The 18623-nt window shown below is 39.7% G+C and overlaps 1 protein-coding gene across 4 annotated transcripts in view; it reads right to left on the reverse strand.

The window, feature by feature from the left end:
* The window catches only part of opa1 (OPA1 mitochondrial dynamin like GTPase), a 44110-nt gene that overhangs the window by 20722 nt on the left and 4765 nt on the right, over nucleotides 1–18623 (reverse strand). For 2 of the 4 annotated variants that reach the window (XM_080032724.1, XM_080032723.1), the window contains 24 exons: nucleotides 18311–18393; nucleotides 16523–16681; nucleotides 14403–14456; nucleotides 14049–14153; nucleotides 13740–13826; nucleotides 11621–11734; nucleotides 11370–11450; nucleotides 11195–11269; nucleotides 11019–11090; nucleotides 10725–10824; nucleotides 10414–10544; nucleotides 9898–9970; nucleotides 9679–9751; nucleotides 9477–9592; nucleotides 8698–8762; nucleotides 8254–8330; nucleotides 6155–6320; nucleotides 5796–5948; nucleotides 5434–5542; nucleotides 4996–5075; nucleotides 4606–4746; nucleotides 4237–4353; nucleotides 4063–4156; nucleotides 3474–3584 (listed from right to left, as the gene is read on the reverse strand). In XM_080032724.1, the coding sequence (XP_079888850.1) occupies nucleotides 3474–3584; nucleotides 4063–4156; nucleotides 4237–4353; nucleotides 4606–4746; nucleotides 4996–5075; nucleotides 5434–5542; nucleotides 5796–5948; nucleotides 6155–6320; nucleotides 8254–8330; nucleotides 8698–8762; nucleotides 9477–9592; nucleotides 9679–9751; nucleotides 9898–9970; nucleotides 10414–10544; nucleotides 10725–10824; nucleotides 11019–11090; nucleotides 11195–11269; nucleotides 11370–11450; nucleotides 11621–11734; nucleotides 13740–13826; nucleotides 14049–14153; nucleotides 14403–14456; nucleotides 16523–16681; nucleotides 18311–18393 (2436 nt within the window). The remainder of the gene's footprint in view (nucleotides 1–3473; nucleotides 3585–4062; nucleotides 4157–4236; nucleotides 4354–4605; nucleotides 4747–4995; nucleotides 5076–5433; nucleotides 5543–5795; nucleotides 5949–6154; nucleotides 6321–8253; nucleotides 8331–8697; nucleotides 8763–9476; nucleotides 9593–9678; nucleotides 9752–9897; nucleotides 9971–10413; nucleotides 10545–10724; nucleotides 10825–11018; nucleotides 11091–11194; nucleotides 11270–11369; nucleotides 11451–11620; nucleotides 11735–13739; nucleotides 13827–14048; nucleotides 14154–14402; nucleotides 14457–16522; nucleotides 16682–18310; nucleotides 18394–18623) is intronic. The other 2 variants (XM_080032726.1, XM_080032725.1) reach the window with 1 other exon arrangement.

Raw genomic sequence — 18623 nt, forward strand, 5'->3', positions numbered from 1 at the left:
AAAGCTAATGAGCCAGATCCTCCTCTCACCCACTTACTCTGCTGACAGATTGACAAAATTGGGAAAGATACATTTTCTGGGTTGGAGGAGAGGAAAAATCTGACATTACCATACCATTAGGTCTAATTAGGGCATGCTGGGAGCAGGTGTTTTTGCAGAATATTGTAATAGAGCTTTAATGACTTACAATTTTTTTATGGTGTTAGATGTTTTTTGTATATTTTGGGGCATTTTCATGCAACTGCTTTAGACTATAAATGGGAGACAGTCAGGAAATGAGGAGAGCGAGACATGAAATTACATGCAGCAGAGATCCTCAGTCCAATGAGAACCAGGAACCCCCAAGCTTTATGGTCCTCACTCTCAACCACTAGGACGCTATGTGAGCATTGTTAGATTTATCTTTACATTCTCTTAAGCTCTTGTTCCTTTTCCTTATACTTTTACATTACACAACTGTTGTACAATAAAAAAATAAAAATTCAGAACCGGAAGCTTTCTCTGTGACTCAAATTATGAAATGAGTAAAGCCTCTCACGGTCTGTCGTTCAGCCAGTCACTGAACGAGCTTAGTTCAGTTGTTGCCATTCTATTACATTGCATGAAAAAACAGCTAACACCATGTATTTTTTGGCAAGTCATTACTGCTATCTTTTCTGAAAAGCTTAACTAAAGCAAAGTTAATATGATCACATGAGGGTCCGCAACGCATGAACCTGTGAAAAAATATGGTGTGTGCATATTACACAGGTGTTTCTTTACCCAATAGAATCCATCACAGATTCCAACCACATTCGCACATCTATCAGTGAGAGGAGTCTTTGGTGGTGGGAAGTGGGAATGTCATGCCTGTTTGGGAAAGTTTTGGGGATCGACTTGCCTTATAGGATTTGCAAGGCTAGGCAGGTCTAGACATTCCTGACAGTGTGTGTAAGAGTGTGTGTGTGTGTGTGTGTGTGTGTGTGTTCTCTCTGCTCTCCCCTAGGCTGGCGTCATAGAAAAACCTGACTCCGCTGGGAGTTTAAAAAACAAACAGAAAAAAAACAGTCCCAGTTTGTTTAAACAGTGTGTGTGTGTGTGTGTGTGTGTGTTTTCTATGCATCTCTCCAAGTAGTTCTACTGTGCCCTTATGTACTGGTATCCTGGTTTAAACTTGTGTGCGTGCATGTGTTGCTTTGGATGTACGTTACTCTGAATGTTTGTCTTCTGTATTGTATCCTGTTGTATATGATCTGGGTACATGTGTGTGTTTACTCTGGCGATAACAAAGGGAACAAGTAATTGAAGGAGTGAGTGAGTGGGTGTGTGTGTCTGTTTTCTCAGGGCGATAGCAGAAGTCAGATCAATTTAACAAAACACACACACATTTACCCTTTTCACACCTTTTTTGTACTATAAATTATGTTATTATAATGAAACAATAAATGACCGGGGACGTCTGAGAATTAAGCAGCAGCTGCGTTCGGCCGGGAGCACGTTTCAGCTGTAGGCTACGCGTACAGACAAATAATTGATGAAACGCCAAAATCAAAAGGTATACTCTCTCTGCTGAACCGGTTGAGTTCGTTTGGGATTTTGCATAATTTTTCATGGGAATCATTTGCTTCGTCTTTTTGTAGATTATACTCTTTCTTTCTGAAGGTGTGGACTATTGCTGGGTCGGAATGCATTTCCAGCTGTCTTTTGTTTTGGATTTATTTATTCAAGACTGTCTCTGATGGACCTGATAAGGTTTTTGTTTTCTTTGGACTACTAATTCAATTTTGGGACTCCAGAGGGGGAAAATAATCTTGTTTATGGTGCACATTTTTTGTGAATATTATGAATGAATCCAACACATCATTGGTTACTGTGTGTGTCTTTCTTTAGAGAGTGATTTATTGTTTATTTGTCTTTTCTTACTTACAGACCATGTAGTATTTATTTTATTTTGCTATTTCATTTCCATGAACTCCTTGTGCGTTTGCTAACACTATTATTAACGATTGTAAGGCCTACATCATGGCAACGCGAACTGAAGCAGAATTTAAACCATAATCACTGGTCTTTCGGATTTTAAGGTGGAGAAGTTATTATTTCATAAATGAATAGGCTATTGTTACTTATCACACAGTGTGTGAGGCTACGTCAGAAATTAGCGCAATGAGAAACTCCTGTGTCTACTGCAGGGGCAATTCACCCTGCAAGGTGTAACCATTCCCATCGCACATAAAAACTGGATCGATGAGGGTCAGCACGGGTTTTTTGTCAGTAGGAAAGGGGTAATACACACAGATAGGCTAACCACTTTAAGTCTTGCGTCATTCACCTGTGGGGCTTTACAACATTAAACACCTATCAATATATAAAGACAGGGAAACAAAAGGGATTGTGTGCATTTGTACATTTGTAAGTGTAAATGAAAGTATGACACACACTTAAACGGTTAATGTTTAAGGCCCCAGCAATTAAATTATGTATAAAAGCCAAGAATACCTGGCAGCAAGAGGAAGAGATTTATCTTGGCAAGAGCGCAAATAACCACCAATTGAATCCTGTCACTACATATCCAGAGTCAGAAATATGGCTAATGTATGCGTCATAAGGTCAGGATATCTGACACATTACATATATAAACACATTTTTAATGTGGCATGGGCCCTTTTTATATGTGATGAGTCCAACATTTTAGATAGTAATTTCCAATTTGAGGTGAGTAAAAACATTTGACTAAATTCAGTGAGATACAGTTTGGTAAAATCTAAGAGGATGTCATTGTTATGTGTGCACTTAAGCTGAATAAGTAACATTCACAATGCGTGTGTATGTGTGTGTGTGTGTTCGTTCATCTAATGATTAGAGAAGGAGAGAGGGAGTGAAAGTGTGAGCAAGTCTGGGCTTGTTTTTTAGGCATTTGGGCACTATATACACATATTTTATTGAACACGGGCAGCTAATGATTAAATGCACGGGGGGACCACAACCCAGTTAACATAGTTTCATATTTTTTCACCAGCCGAACAACCTCATGAGAGTAGTTATCGCTGCACAAAACCCTGTTTACAATGTGGAAGCATTATTGCTTATTATATACACACATGCTACCCAATTACTGAGAACACAACAACAGCGAATCAGCCTTAAAATCAAGCTTAAAAGCAGTTAACATCCAAATTATTTTGGCAGTTTGATGCTTGAATGCTGAGAAGTCGGACTAGTTCATACTATTTTCTTGAGCACTACTGCCACCTACTGACAAATTCTATATTTCTCTTAAAAAGTAACTGTTTACTAAAAACATATCAAAAGTTACAAGTATGGAAGCCACAAAGGATTTAGTAGTTTGGATATTTAAAATCCCGTATATAATCCCTACAACAACCAATTAGACATGACCAAAAAATTAATTTTCACTTTGGCCTTCATAAGTGGGCTTGTGTTTGTCTATAACCTATTAGCTGTCATATGTTTCTGTAAATTTGTGTGCGTCTTACTGAGATCCTCGGCCAGCTGGACTCGGCGGCCTGTGATGAGATGGGTCTTCCTCTCCCCGTCTTCCCCGAAGTCGTCCAGCACCTCCTTCACATTTTTCTCCAACCGGCGCACTGGAAAGGCACACACAAAGCATAACAATAAATATTCAATCCAACAACAATGCACTAGATTTATCTTGTGTTGTTTTCATTGAATATTAAAATCACACATTTTACCATCATTAAAATGGTTGAGAGGAGCAGTCTATTCTCACAATAAGTTATTTTTTCTGAAGCGTTCAGGTAGTAAGACCTATTCATTTATTGATTGGTTATCAATGGCCTGAATAACTGGTTATGAATCTTGGGTAAATTATATCACAAAGCTCAAGACAGCAGTCATTGTTTCCCAACTATATAATTCTGTACCACTTTGAACTGCATGGTTTGTGTTGTTGCTGATGGTGATGGTCACTTTTTGAAAAAGTCAATTGACCTCAGGATTGCGTCTTCCAAAAGAAATGACTGAACATGCTACTGTTGGAGCAATGAACTAATTTAAAAAGAAATCGATATCTTAAGTATGGGTCAAAAGTTCCCCAATCCTTACCCTCAGTGTTGGTGAGCTGCTGTCGAAGAGTGTTGCCTGTGATGACCAGCATCCTCTGGATCCTCCAGAACAGTACCACATCATTGCACTCCAACTGGAAAATAAAAACATGCTTAGCTTTTCACACATTGATCGTATGTATATACATCTGAATGACTCCTCCTCTCTACTCACCTCAGAGTCAACAAAGTGTCTCTGGTAGTAGTAGAAACCTCTCTTGCAGAGGTTACAGTGGGAGAGTGCGTTCTGCAAGAAGTGTCTGCGATACAGCTGATGCCATGTGTCCTTAATCTGACCAGTAAGGAAGTCAAGAAATCTGAAGTTAATGGACGGAAGATATAATGAAAGAGGACACATGCATGGTACAACTGTTTAGATTTCCATTTAAGATATAGCAAGTTTGTGTTAGCGAAAAACAAAGATTGGATAATGGAAAAAATAATAAGGGGCATCGCATTTTCACTAATGTTTGTATTTATAATATTTACACATTTATCCAGTCTCTGGTTTAGAAGCTTAGATACACAGGTGTCGTGATCTCACCAGCACAGGGTCAACTTCAACACCTCTTCCCTCCAGATTCTTCCTGACGGTGGTGACTTCATCATTGGCCAAGTAGGCTGTGTGTTCATCATGTAGCTTCAGCAAGCGCTCCAGCTCATTTTTTGTTTCATTACGAATGTGCTAAAAAGGGGGGGAAAGGAAGTAAGCACTGTCTTCATGGTGAACATTTTTTAATGTCAAGTGTGCTTCTGACAAGTTTTTACACTTAAAGTACTGAATATGTGGATCTGCACTTAGTGGAAACTGGAAATATACCAGCCTAACAATGGCCTATTGAATATTCTTCCACTTTCAAGTCTCTGTGTGGCTTCTCAAAACCGTCAGTTTTATTCGGTTATACTGTCATTTGAGGAGCCCTCGAACTCTGACCTGATCTGATGTGCGACTCTGCCAGTTGAACCACCTCTGCCTCCAGCCTGGTCCCACCATATCTCTGATTACTGACTCAGCTACAAGAAGAAAGAAGAGCAAAAGGAAAAAACGGAAGTCAAAGACATGGAAAAATAGAATGAAATGGATGTTGCGAGTATTATTATTATAATTTTTTTTCACGATTTGGCTGGATAGTTGACAAGACAGTATGGAAGCATGACCATTCTCATGACACACACACTGTTTAAACACACACACACAGTATACTATAAACACATCTTGAATTGTGTTAATGCCATACTTCTGAACTGAACCAACTGATCTACACTAGAGCGTTGAAACATTTTGATGGGTAAGTTAGTACATGGTCAGGACTGGGAAGGAAGTCTAGTACTGTATAAGTGCCCCTGCATGAGCCCAAAATGGTCAACCTACTGTCTTTGAGGCGTGACTGCAGGGTTTCCTCCATGAACTGGATGGCTGCATCCCACTGGGGCTTGTCTGTGATGGAACGGTCTTCCAGGGCATTGTGCTGGATCACCCTCTGACACACACAAACACACACAGGGCGCAATTTTTTTTCTTCGTATATAGGTAAAGCTGCAATGTAATCACAATGCATATGAGGTCCTGTGCCATATATTAGCATCACTAGGTATATGTAGTATTGTATTTGGACCATTTTCTTTATATTCATAGCACATGTGGGTTTTATTGTGTCTGTTTCGTAAAGTGTGTAAACAGCCAGTGCGTGCGCTGTTTGCTTTCTTTGCGTTCTGGATTCACTGTTTGTTTACCAGGCTGTCCATTGCACTCTCATTCCACTTGTGTCTCTTGATGCTCTCGTCCTTCACGGCCTCCTTCAACTTGTCAAAGATGTCGTCCTGGTCTTTGCCTTTGTATTCAGCCATGAAGCGGGCAAACTCTTCCTGCAGTGTCTCCCAGGCAACCTAAATGGCACGGGGGCAAAGCAGTGTGAGGATATACAAGGTTCATATTACCATAAGGCCTACAATATACATTTCGTCAATCAGTGGCACAGAATTTGAACCAAATATAAGTAATAAAGAACAGCGATTTGATTTCACAGTACAGTCATCGTCCCTTTTAAACAATCTGAATTAAACAATAACCAGTTGTATAAAGACTGTGTTACCTCCAGTGCCTTGTATGGAAGCTGCTTGTCGGTCCATTGCTTGAGCTTGATGTCTACTGTGGTGTTAAAGGTACCGGAGTCCATAGTTTGTGCAGCAGGCAAGTAGATGTTCTCTATCACATGGGTGGAAACACGTTCCCACATCTTCTTCTGCAAGATGGCCTCCCTGGAAGGGTATAAGATAAGGCATGCACACTTTCAGTAATTGAAGGGAAGAAGACTTTGGGGCTGTTGCCATTTTGGTTATCTTGTGCCCTGTCTTTTGGTAACATGCTCATGGGCCCTATTGTAGATGCCTTTTTCTATTTTTATTAGGGCTGTGTCAAAAAATCGAAATATCGATATATCGCGATACTTAGTTTCCCGATATCAGTATCAATTTTTATATCAAAATATCGATTTTTTTTATTAATTTTTTTTTATGATTTTTTTTTTTTTTGCTTTTTAAGGCTTTATTGACAGTGCAGAGATACAGATATGAAATGGGGCAGAGAGGGAATAGAATGCAGAGAACAATCACGGGTCAGATTCAAACCCATGTCTGCTGTCAGGCCTGAGCCTCTAGGATACTGACTATTGAAGTTAGATCAGTTTTGTTTATAAAAATACTTAAGATTCACTGTGTCACAAAAGCACACTGATGTGTTTTCATTTTCATTGTGTCCTGTACAGTTAGTACAAGAGTGAATTGGATTTGTTATTTTGATGTTATGGCAGCTGCAGCAGTGTTTGATAATTTGCCAAAACAAAAAACAAAAGGAAGAAAAATAGTAAAGGAAGTTGTGAATGAAATAGTTTTGACTTAATTTGTCTGTACAATTATCACTATATTGTGCTGTTATGTTTGACAAGGCAACTTGTTTATGGAATATCGCAATATATCGTGATATATCAAGATACGCAATGCATCGTGATATATCGTATCGTGACCAGTGTATCGTGATACGTATCGTATCGCGAAGTCCTTGACGATACCCAGCCCTAATTTTTATTATTCTATATTTAATCTCTTGTTAATTGGCACCGTTAATTACTATAGTTTTGTAATGTGAGTACTCAGACTCATGCCCATAAGTTGCACATTGCTTGATAAATTGATAATGAGGAATAATATTTAACCATTGAGTGACAGCAAGGGGTAGGAGATATTTGTTACAAAGATTTTTGTAAACTGCTTAATATAATAAAAATAACTTTGAAAGAAAGATTCTAATCACTTTTTTTTAGATTTAGAGATACAGTATGTATAATAAGCATGCTTGTTTCTAGGGAAGTGGCTCCCAGGTGTCTAGCCAGTTCAGTAAATATACCTGGTGGTGTATGAAAACAATGAGTGAAGAGGGATTGTTCTCAGCTGAGTTCCTTTCAATTGTATAGTCAGCGCTGCCGCAATTGCACTTGACAGTAGATTCCAATACAGCTCCAGTCTGACCCTATTAGCAGCTACCAGCCTCCACACTCTCACTCGATCTGCCCTTGATGGCAGTGTGGCAATGGAACAAAACCTTCCCAAAGTCCCTGTGTGACCAGACCGGTGTTGTGCCTCTCTCATTTATCATAAACGCACGCTCATATTTCATTAGGCTTGCCTTTTGTTCAGGCTAGCACTCTTCACTGTCAATAAGCACCATCTCCAATAGTCCTGGCTGGCTGCTGGCTTGCTAACAGGGCCACCCTTGTTCCCATCCATGGGCCATTCATCAGAGTATTGATCTGGGAGAACTAATGGCGTGCACACCGGGGACGGCCACAACACCCTACATACATCTCATTTAGCAAGGTTTTTTCCACAGCGGGGGTGAGGTAGAACTATACATTCATGCACACAGAGATATACCTGGGGTTTGCTCTAAAAATAGATTTCAACTCATGTCTGGTTGAGTGCTGGAGCATTGCAAAGCCAAATACATGATCTAATTGCCTTTGAGCAAAGATGAGGAAGACATGTTAAGACAGTTAAGTCTTCATAAGGTGGGACGTCATTAAGACCAGTATTTAACATAAAGTGGAAGAAATAATACTATCAATAGGAAAACGATAATCCATATTTATCCATAATAAAACAATGATCTGCCCTGAAGATTCACTCATTAACTTACCAGTGTTGTGGGGTCACTTGACTCAGACTAATGACTTCATCCAAGATTTCATTTTTGGCTTTTTCGAAGAGTTCATTCTGCAAGAACACACACACACACACACACACACACACACACACACACACACACACACACACACACACACACACACACACACACACACACACACACACACACACACACACACACACACACACACACACACACACACACACACACACACACACACACACACACACACACACACACACACACACACACACACACACACGTAACATCTGTTTCATTACTATGAACCTTAGAATAACTTTCATTGTGTCCAACACAAATCTTTTGTTTTTCAATAAACAATATTTGTGAAAACAGGGCCAGCAATGAAATACAACTCCTACTTTTTTTGTGTTATTTCATACTTGTGTATAGATGTGTCATTTAATTTCTCACCCTGTCCAGCTCTCTCAGACGAGGGTAGTTGTTCTTCCATTCTGTCTCCAGGTTGAAGCGAGATGCTGGGGTTAGGAGAGAGAATGAAGATGAATATTTGATGTTATCAAACTTACATAAACAATCTCCAATAACATAAGTGCACTTATAATTGAATACCAATGGTTACACCATTAGGCATTATTTAAAACTCAACGGTGTGAGGGAATTTTGGGTCTTTAGTTGTAATATTAATGGGAAAGATTAATAGTATCCTTTAATACAAGTGTCTTAACTGGTCCCTTAGGAGGAGAGGGAATGGATCCATACACACACTCTTAATCAAAAGTCAGAGTTTTACTCCTCATATATGCACAGAGACACATCAAGCGTGCTGTCCCTTCCCACAGCTCCCTATCCACAGCGGAGATTAGGCTAATTGCTGGTTTGTGGGGCCATGTTGGCGCCAAGTATGGAGGATGGAGGCCGACTGTGGGTGATTTGATGGGATATGGATCAATACACCACACAATGGGCCTATGGGAACTGCAATCTCACAGCCATAAATCTCTCCGTGCTGTTAGCAATGGGCTTGTGATTGTCTGGACTAATTGCAGTTGGAAGGCACGAGTGTGGAGAGGTGTGGCAGGGCGTGCTGACTAAAGCCAATACAAGGAGTTGGGAGAAACAGAAGATGAGGAGTAGCACCTGTTCCCAGTACAGTTTATGGATAAAATCCTACCACGCCATACCATATAAAAATGTACAAAAAATTGGGTATATGAATGAATCAATATTACCTTTGAAGACATCAGCCTGCTGCTCAACAGACTCCCTGACCATCTTCCAGAAGCAGTCGGAGACGGCCAGACTCAAGTTCTTTGTGGTCACCTGGTGGGCCTTCAGCATGCCGTCCCTTGTTTTCCATACAGACATTCATCGTCAAATTTAAATGAATTCAATTGATCAAGCAATAATACTGTTGAATCCAGTGTTACTTGCTTTAGTAATCTGGAGTTCTGGAAGAAGTCCTCCTCATAGTCTTTAATGGAGTCTATGCTTTCACTGCTGCTTCCTGCGCACAAAACCACAGCCCGGACGAGGTGTGAGTACATGACGATTAAGTTAATGCTGGATTAGTTAGTGAACTGGGATATAAACTTAAATTAAATTATGTGAAATGAACTATAGCATGATGGATTACTCAGCAGACCATCTTACCTCTTCCTGTCACTACAGCAAAGTAACCCAGGGCCTTCATGGGAAACAGCTTGCCTTCCACTATTTGCTGGATCTAAAAAGAGAAAATGTAAAATAAGTGACTTGGATTCTTGCGTCAGTCCGCTTTTTAGTACAAGCCTCCTCAACACTAACTCATTGAGGAACCATCCAGTTGAAATCAAAGTGATGCGCTTCCCTTTGTTGAACAGCTGTGTACAGATTCACTCACAAAGGCTGACACTTTATCGATTGGTTTGAAAATATTGGGAAAGGCTAATGTTTTGTCGATTAAATTAAGGATTTGCTAAATATTTCTGCAATGCTGATGCTATTCAACTAGGGGATGGTAATGATTGATTTATTTTTATCACTTTTAAGAAGTAATGAGTTAGGGTTAGTTTTCAGTCAAGAGCCTATGGAGAGATTCAAGCTGATGAAATAAGTGAATAAGCTCATTTAATATAAAGGAGCATTTCTGTTGTATTGGATTTTTTTGGGATAGTCAAGCCTTCTTACTCTGCTCGGACTGGCCAAGTTCTTTTCAGCCAAGTCCACCTTGGTCAGGACAAAGATGGTCCTCTTCCCGTGGGGGTCCATCTGGCTAACTAAGTCTGTTACAATACTCCGCTCTGCATCCACACTGCCATCTGGAGGGAGTCAAAGACAGGGGAAGAGATATAGTAATGTCGCACATATCAATAACAAGGAGGACGGTAAGAAAACGACGGAAGACTGAGATTTGATGTTTTTTTGTTGTTGTTTTTATAAACACAACAACTGGACATAAGTGGATTGTTGCAACTGTGAAAAGTAAACTCATGTTTTACCCTGAATACAGAGGATGATTGCATTGGGGTTCTGCATGTAGGCCTTGCTGATTTTGAAGATGGTTTCCTTAGTATCCGCTGCCATGCCTGCAGTCACCGTCTTAGAGAGACACACAATAAAGAACCTTTTAATTGTATTTGTCAAGTTTGCTCTATATTGTATTTGATTTTGCATGAGAGATAATTCTAAATAAATTCTTATAGCAACAATGAAATAACAATGAAATAATGAAATAAAATAGATTCAGTCAAAGAAATTAGTAAACATTCCCATCCATATCAATCTATACTCACGCTGATGACACCTGGTAAGTCAACAAGTACCATCCTCTGGATGCCTGGGCCTTTGACACTAAGGGATATTGTCTGAAATGCAAAAAATAAACATAATTATTCTATGAAACATGAAAGAAGTAAATAAGCAGGTAGCAATTTTTGTTAGCAATCTGAATGGAAGCACAATGTCGAACCTCGCAGCTGACAGTCTGTCCCTCTTTCACACTCTTCCTCATCCTCAGTTCAATCTCATGCCTCAGAGCAGCCAGCTGCAGGACAGAGGAAGAGACGCCAGATACAATGGTTCAAAGGGGCCAAAACATTTTTAATATTGCAAATTCCAATTAGGAGTATGACTTTGTGACTTACATCCTCCTCCTTGGTAAGGTCGAACTCCCGGCCACTGTCCTTAAACATGGCCACGTGGTGGGGGCCTTCGCTTAGTGTGACCTGCAGAAGTTGGTCAGTAGAATACAGAAATGAATAAAAACTGGGTTTTTAGTCCCAAAATACCCAAATTGTCCATTGCAATTTATTACAACAAATCCCGACAATACAGTATGTGTTGTGCTAATAAATAATAATGTACTGTATAAATCTACATTTCTGGTCCCACATACCTTGACAGGAGAGCGGGTCATCATCTCCCCTGAGCCCCTGGGGAAGATCCTGGCCTGGGCTATCATCTCCAGCACACTGGTCTTCCCAGCACTTTGATCCCCAACCACAACCACCTACAAAAATGGATGAGGGGTTGGACAAAGATTCTTTACATTATAAAACTTAAAATCATAAAAAACTAAAACAAAATCGAATGAAAAACTGACCAAAAACAAATATACAGTATCTCACAAAAGTGAGTACACCCCTCACATTTCTTCAAATATTTCATTATATCTTTTCATGGGACAACACTGAATAAATGACACTTTGATACAATGTAAAGTAGTCAGTGTACAGCTTGTATAACTGTGTAAATTTACTGTCGCTTCAAAATAACTCGACAGACAGCCATTAATGTCTAAACTGATGGCAACAAAAGTGAGTACACCCCTAAGTGAAAATGTCCAAATTGGGACCAAAGTGTCCACTATTATTTTCCAGCACTGCCTTAACCCTCTTGGGCATAGAGATCACCAGAGCTTCACAGGTTGCGACTGGAATCCTCTTCCACTCATTTATGACGACATCACAGAGCTGGTTTGAGGACGCCCCACAGATGCTCAATAGGGTTTAGGTCTGGAGACATGCTTGGCCAGTCCATCACCTTTATCCTCAGCTTCTTTAGCAAGGTAGTGAGTAGCAAGTAGTGAGTCCTACAAAAAAACACTCCAAAAGGTGATACGTTTTCAATGTGTAGAAAGTTTTGAACAATAAAGTAGAATAAATATTTGAATGCAATACAGAATGCCTCAGTGCCTTGATTTATATTCCATTAGATGTGTGTCAATGGGAGCGAGTTGTCTTTTCCTTAACATTTCTACCATAAATAAATACAGAAGACACAAATTACTGCATAAAAATTAACCAAAATGCACAAAATGAAGTGTTCGAACCTCAAATTTTTCTGGGGGACAACCCCCAGATCCCCGCTTTTAATGTGTGTTCCCCAATGTTGAAATGAGACCTAGCCCTTCATTTATTACTTTAAATGTGTTAATTACACAGTATTGGATGCTGACCAATACAAGTAAACTGTAAAGACGCAAAGACGCTGGCCATTGAAATTATTTCAGTTTTATATATTTTTTTCCTTCGGCGGCCCTCGGTCCAATGTTGGGTTCCTAAATTGGCCCTCAGCTATCAAAAGTTTGAGAACCCCTGGATTACTGGAACCATGTCCTGTGGTCTGATGAGACCAAGATACATTTATTTGGTTCAGATGGTGTCACGTGTGTGTGGTGGCAACCAGGTGAGGAGTACAGAGACAAGTGTGTCTTGCCTACAGTCAAGCATGGTGGTGGGAGTGTCATAGTCTGGGGCTGCATGAGTGCTGCCAGCACTGGGGATCTACAGTTCATTGAATGCTAACATGTACTGTGACATATTGAAGCAGAGCATGATCCCCTCCCTTCGGGAACTGGGCCGCAGAGCCGTATTCAAACATGATAACGACCTCAAACACACCTCCATGATGACCACTGCCTTGCTAAAAAAGCTGAGGGTAAAGGTGATGGACTGGCCAAGCATGTCTCCAGACCTAAACCCTATTGAGCATCTGTGGGGCATCCTCAAACGGAAGATGGAGGAGCACAAGGTCTCTAATATCCACCAGCTCTGTGATGTGTGGAAGAGGATTCCGGTGGCAACCTGTGAAGCTCTGGTGAGGCAGGGTTAAGGCAGTGCTGGAAAATAATAGTGGCTACACAAAATATTGACACTTTGGTCCCAATTTGGACATTTTCACTTTGGGGTGTACTCACTTTTGTTGCCATCACTTTAGACATTAATGGCTGTGTCGAGTTATTTTGAGGCAACAGTAAATTTACACAGTTATACAAGCTGTACACTGACTACTTTACATTGTATCAAAGTGTCATTTAATCAGTGTTGTCCCATAAAAAGATATAATGAAATATTTGAAGAAATGTGAGGGGTGTACTCACTTTTGTGAGATACTGTATATATATATTGTGAATATATTCTATATATTGTTGACAGCCAACAGACAAATAAAGCCCATTTTTGATAGAAATCCATTAACAGCTTAACTATGTTTGTCATTCTACAAAGACTCACCCTGGGTAAGTGGTCCTGGGTGTTGTAGTTGGCATCGTAGTCAGACAAGATGTCCAGGACCTCAGAATACAAGTCAATAAGGGATTTCTACATGAGGAGACACAAGCAATGAATATTACTGATATGCATCTTTACATTGCAATTAGTTGGCAGAGTGACAATGACCGAAAGGAACATCTATACTAACACTTTAAGGACTGTACCACTGAAGGTAACATACCTAAATTATCAGAGGAAAGTTCCTGTATCTGTAGAACGATCAACCTAAAAATGACATGTTTATATTTTGTGTTTCTATGTGAAACTCACCTTCACTTTTCTTTGGTGAATCCCTTTATCATCTTTTTGCAAGACCACTTTCCTTAACTCCTTATTTTCCTTCTCCAGTCTCTCCAGCATGCGCTGATATTTGAGCTATAGGATAAAAACAGCATTAGTAAAGATTTATTTCTAAAGCAATGTTTTGCCAAAAACTGGTAACAACATTTGATTAAGTTATACAACTAAAGTATCCATGTACGGTAGGTCTAACTAAGATCTTGACCTATTTGACCTTTGGGCAATTTTGAACCATCTTAAAAAGGGAAATGTCACTGTGAAAAAACACTTACTAAAATCTGACTAACATTGGGTTACATTTGATGAAGAGACAACCTACTGTACCTGTGTACGGAGCAGGTCCTCTTGTAGCTGGTCTATCTTTTCTCTGTCTGACGACTGGAGCGTGAAGTAGAAAAATAGAAAAACAACAGCAATACATTGAGTTTTTGCTAATTCATTCGGTTCTGAAAATAAGGGCTTCCCGTTACCGTTGTGCAACTTCACAAGCATGAAATTCCAGCAGCACCACCACGAAAGGTTGATTAAGTGCACACTGTATTACAGAGAGAACCAGTGTTGAGTTAATGCACAAGACGTAAGAACAAAAAATCTGATTTCAGGCAGACATTTCTCATTCTGGAATTACTCAGCTTAGATCAACAAGCCTTGATTCACCAACAGACAAAAATCACAAAGTCAGTCCTGAAAAGTATTGTTGAATATAATCACAAAATCATTTAGTCATTATAGCTTGGTTTTCATTGATTGGGCTCAAAACTAATTTCTTTCATACACTTGCAACATGTTTGTCAGGATGAGAGACAGGACAGAAAGCACAAGACACAGCATACATGAACTAATGGGATTGGCAGCAGAAGAAAGGGAATTAAGACACAGACAAGACACAACAAACTACTCCTAAAATACCCAACAGAGAAAATTAATGTGATGCAATTTATTTCATAGCGATGCGCTGAAATAGTGAATTGAATTTCCTCAATTAAAAAGAGAATTATTTAGGCATTGCAAAACAGCCTTGGGCTTATGGCTTCCATCTTGCAGGTCAACTCTTCTATTAATTATATTAGTTGGGTCGATTCACTGTAGTTTCAAAAAAGTGCAGTTCACACCATGCAGCGGGGTTGCCACGTCACTCCATGCAAGTGTTTCCGTTCATGGATGGAGGGCTGATGAGGAATATCCATCTATTTGCATGAGTGTTTGAGGCTGAGCTACGTCACTGTGCTTCTGGAACCAGGCTATCAAGATCCATGCATGCCTACTCCACAGCCGACTGGCAAAGCATAATCTAAGCACAGCCTGAGACTATGGGATGATACATAGACGCTACTGCTGCTTTTTGTTAGGGACACACTAAAGCTTTCATAGGCCAATTCTTCTGCACTAGAATTATTATATATGAGCCTAAAGGGTTACAATTTTTTTTTATTAAAAAACACTAACGCCATTGGCTAAAGCAGAGGGCTAGACACAAACACCTGTAAAATATAATGCAATCCACTGCAATGACAATGCAATGAATATGTTCTGTCGGGGTATAGTGGTTTAACACATTGTTGTATGGTACTGTTTTGCATTCTGTTTGAAGTTGTTTCCGGGTGGACAACAGTAGAATTACATTTCAAGAGAAATAGAGCAAAGTTGACAAGATAAGTATTGCATTCATTGCATGGCCAAATAACTGAAATGCATTATTTTGTTAAAGAATTATTATGCAACTGTTCATGTTGCTGTGTCTTCCATCTCATGTATTTTAATGACTAACAGAAAACCCTGCCATTAAAATGTGGATATTCTTCTAAAAGAGTTTTATTTACATATTCAAATTAGAAGCTCCATATCGAAATAAAGTTAGTTAAAAGAGAAACTTAACATCAGCTGAAAATGGGTGTGCTTACAGGTGCGGCAGGGCACACTTCTGAGCACATCCAACCACACCCATCACAGATGCTGGACCAACAGACTTAAAACGTTTTACCAAAGAGGGCAGTGAAAATGCTGCTTTTCAGCCTGGTGCTAAATAACTCTATAATTTTGTCTATGAGGCTGGTTGAAATTAAAGCTGGAGACAAATATAAATGTTTTGACAAAATCAGTGAATATCTCTTCAGTCTCTGCTAACTCTCAGTATTGTGTGTGCGCTGAAAAAAAGATTGTGTTCATACACAGCCTAGGCTTTGTAAACTGATATGTAAAGAAAGGAGGCCCACCCATAGTTAGCAAGTTGCCTGAGAGCCTAGTTTTAACACTTTTTAGCGTGCACACATAGTATGGACAGGTGATCCTGAAGAGATATGTAATGATTACATTCCTATTGTTTCCATCAACAAGCATTCTCCAGGATGGCTGACTCCACTTTTAAGTTGTCCTAGAAAATGTATTCTGTTTCTTCTCTGCTGTGATCTGGGATAGGGCGGATCTAAGTGGGGTAGGACCTTCACCTTGCGTTTCTGTTGTGGGGGGCTGGGGTTCGGAGGCGGACTGGGAGCAGGCGCTGGCGGCGGGGGAGGACGCGCATTATTGGCTGCTGCGGCCCGCCGGACCTCCTCCTCGTGCCGCTGGATCTGCTGCTGAATAAGAATGAGCTCGCCAAGCAGACCCTGCTGGGGTTACGTCATAGTGAGAGACAGGTAGGAGCAGCAACAAAGACAACAACCAGCAACTGAGCCGGTCAGCCATACGGTGCAAATGCTGAATCCGAAAAACACAGGGCGACAACAGTTGTCTCAGTTACTGTCACTGGTGCTATTCAGACCAGATTATCTGTTCGGTAATCTTGCCACCATCATCAGTGCGACCCAACTCAATCTCTTTCAATAAGAAAAGGGAAGATGCCAAACTTTTGCCAGACTGAAGGCAGAGGAGGTGACTAATACACAACCAGTACCTCTCAGCAAGTGGCAACAACAACAGACTGACTGTTTTCTTTCCTCACAGTCAGGTACCACTGTGGGTTACTGACTGTACGTTCACCCCACTAGAACTGACTTTCAGACTTAAAACTAATCAGTATAAATTATAGTAAGAGAGTAGATATACAGGTTTTATTGTAAAAAGTAAAATAATAACCAAAATGTTTGAATGTGCTGCAATGCAATGATGTTGAGCGTTTCTGAACATAAATGAAGATGAGGCAGAAGATGATGATGATGATTATATAAGCGAAGCAAGCACTGGGATATTTCTCTATCAGGTGTGAAGCACAAAGCAGACAGAATAGCAGGTGAAATTTGCTGTAGCTCAGGGGTCCCCAACATGGCATCATCATTTAACTTGTTCTTCTTCTTTCTGCTATGTGAAACGCACATGCCTTTTAAATGTATTTTGAATCTGAATACGTTGTGATATATATGTGCTCATGTTGGAGACCATGATTGCAGACTAAAAGCAGGACATAGGAGGAGAGGAAAAACCATCTACTTTTTATATACTCTCTTATTATTATTATAATTATTATTATTATTATTATTATTATTATTATTATTATTATTAATAACTGTCAAACCTTCACAGCTTGTTTTTAACGTTTAAACTTTGACTCTGTACAGTGTTGAGAAAATGCATAAAAACATAGAAATAAAACTGAGGAAAACTTAAACTGGTCAAAATGAAAAGGAATAAAAACACAACATGAACAAGAACAAGAAACAGAGAGGACAACATAAAGGATACAAATGTGTATACTAGTGGTCGGCCATAGACTGCTGTATAATATAATGCTAATAACAAAAATGGTCCCCATGAATAAGATTCCAGGTTATACTTTTGAATGAGTGCCATTATACAGTGCATACATTTGAACCAAAAAAAACATACTTTTTTTATGTAATACCATACTTCAGAGAAAGCTGTGCTGTAGTGAGAATACTAACCACTTTTTTTTTTCTTTTTTTAAATCATACTGTTAATGTCTGGCTGTCATAATTGGAAGAGCAAAGTTCTTACCATAACATTGCCACATGATCTCTAAAGATTATACTGTGTAGGCTGGCAGCCGGTGTGAAACTCACAATTCACATTCAGCAGAAATGATTGATTCAATACGCACCCAAAAACATAAAATGAGGGTTCCTTAAATGTGATGCCCTTGGACAATAAAATGGTTTTATGTTTCTTTGGATATATTTTGATTCAATCAACTGAAGTGAAAGCTGCAGACAGGAGCCGAGTGGGACCGAGCAGCGTTATACTACAGAGAGCAAAGCTGTCAGCGGGTTGTAAAAACTTGCCTTTTTGTACTGCTTATCGCCGCCTTCTTGTGTGGCTGCAGTCGGAGTATCTGTTGCTTTGAGTGGCGGATCACCTGTTGTTTCTACCAGAGGAGACACAACAACACAGAGTGAGGTTACTATTTAAATTGCATCTTTGTCTAAGGAGTGCTGAACATAAACAAGCTTAGGGAAACAATAATGCCAGATAATGATTATTTAAAGCATGCCTATGACTTGATAAAGTAAGACCACAGTGACGGAACTTCAAATGTTTGGAAAAGCTTACACAGTGTAAATTATAACATGTAGAAACATTTACATTTGTATACAC

The sequence above is a fragment of the Ammodytes marinus genome (assembly GCF_949987685.1).
Source record: "Ammodytes marinus genome assembly, chromosome: 8".
Lineage (NCBI taxonomy): Eukaryota > Metazoa > Chordata > Actinopteri > Uranoscopiformes > Ammodytidae > Ammodytes > Ammodytes marinus.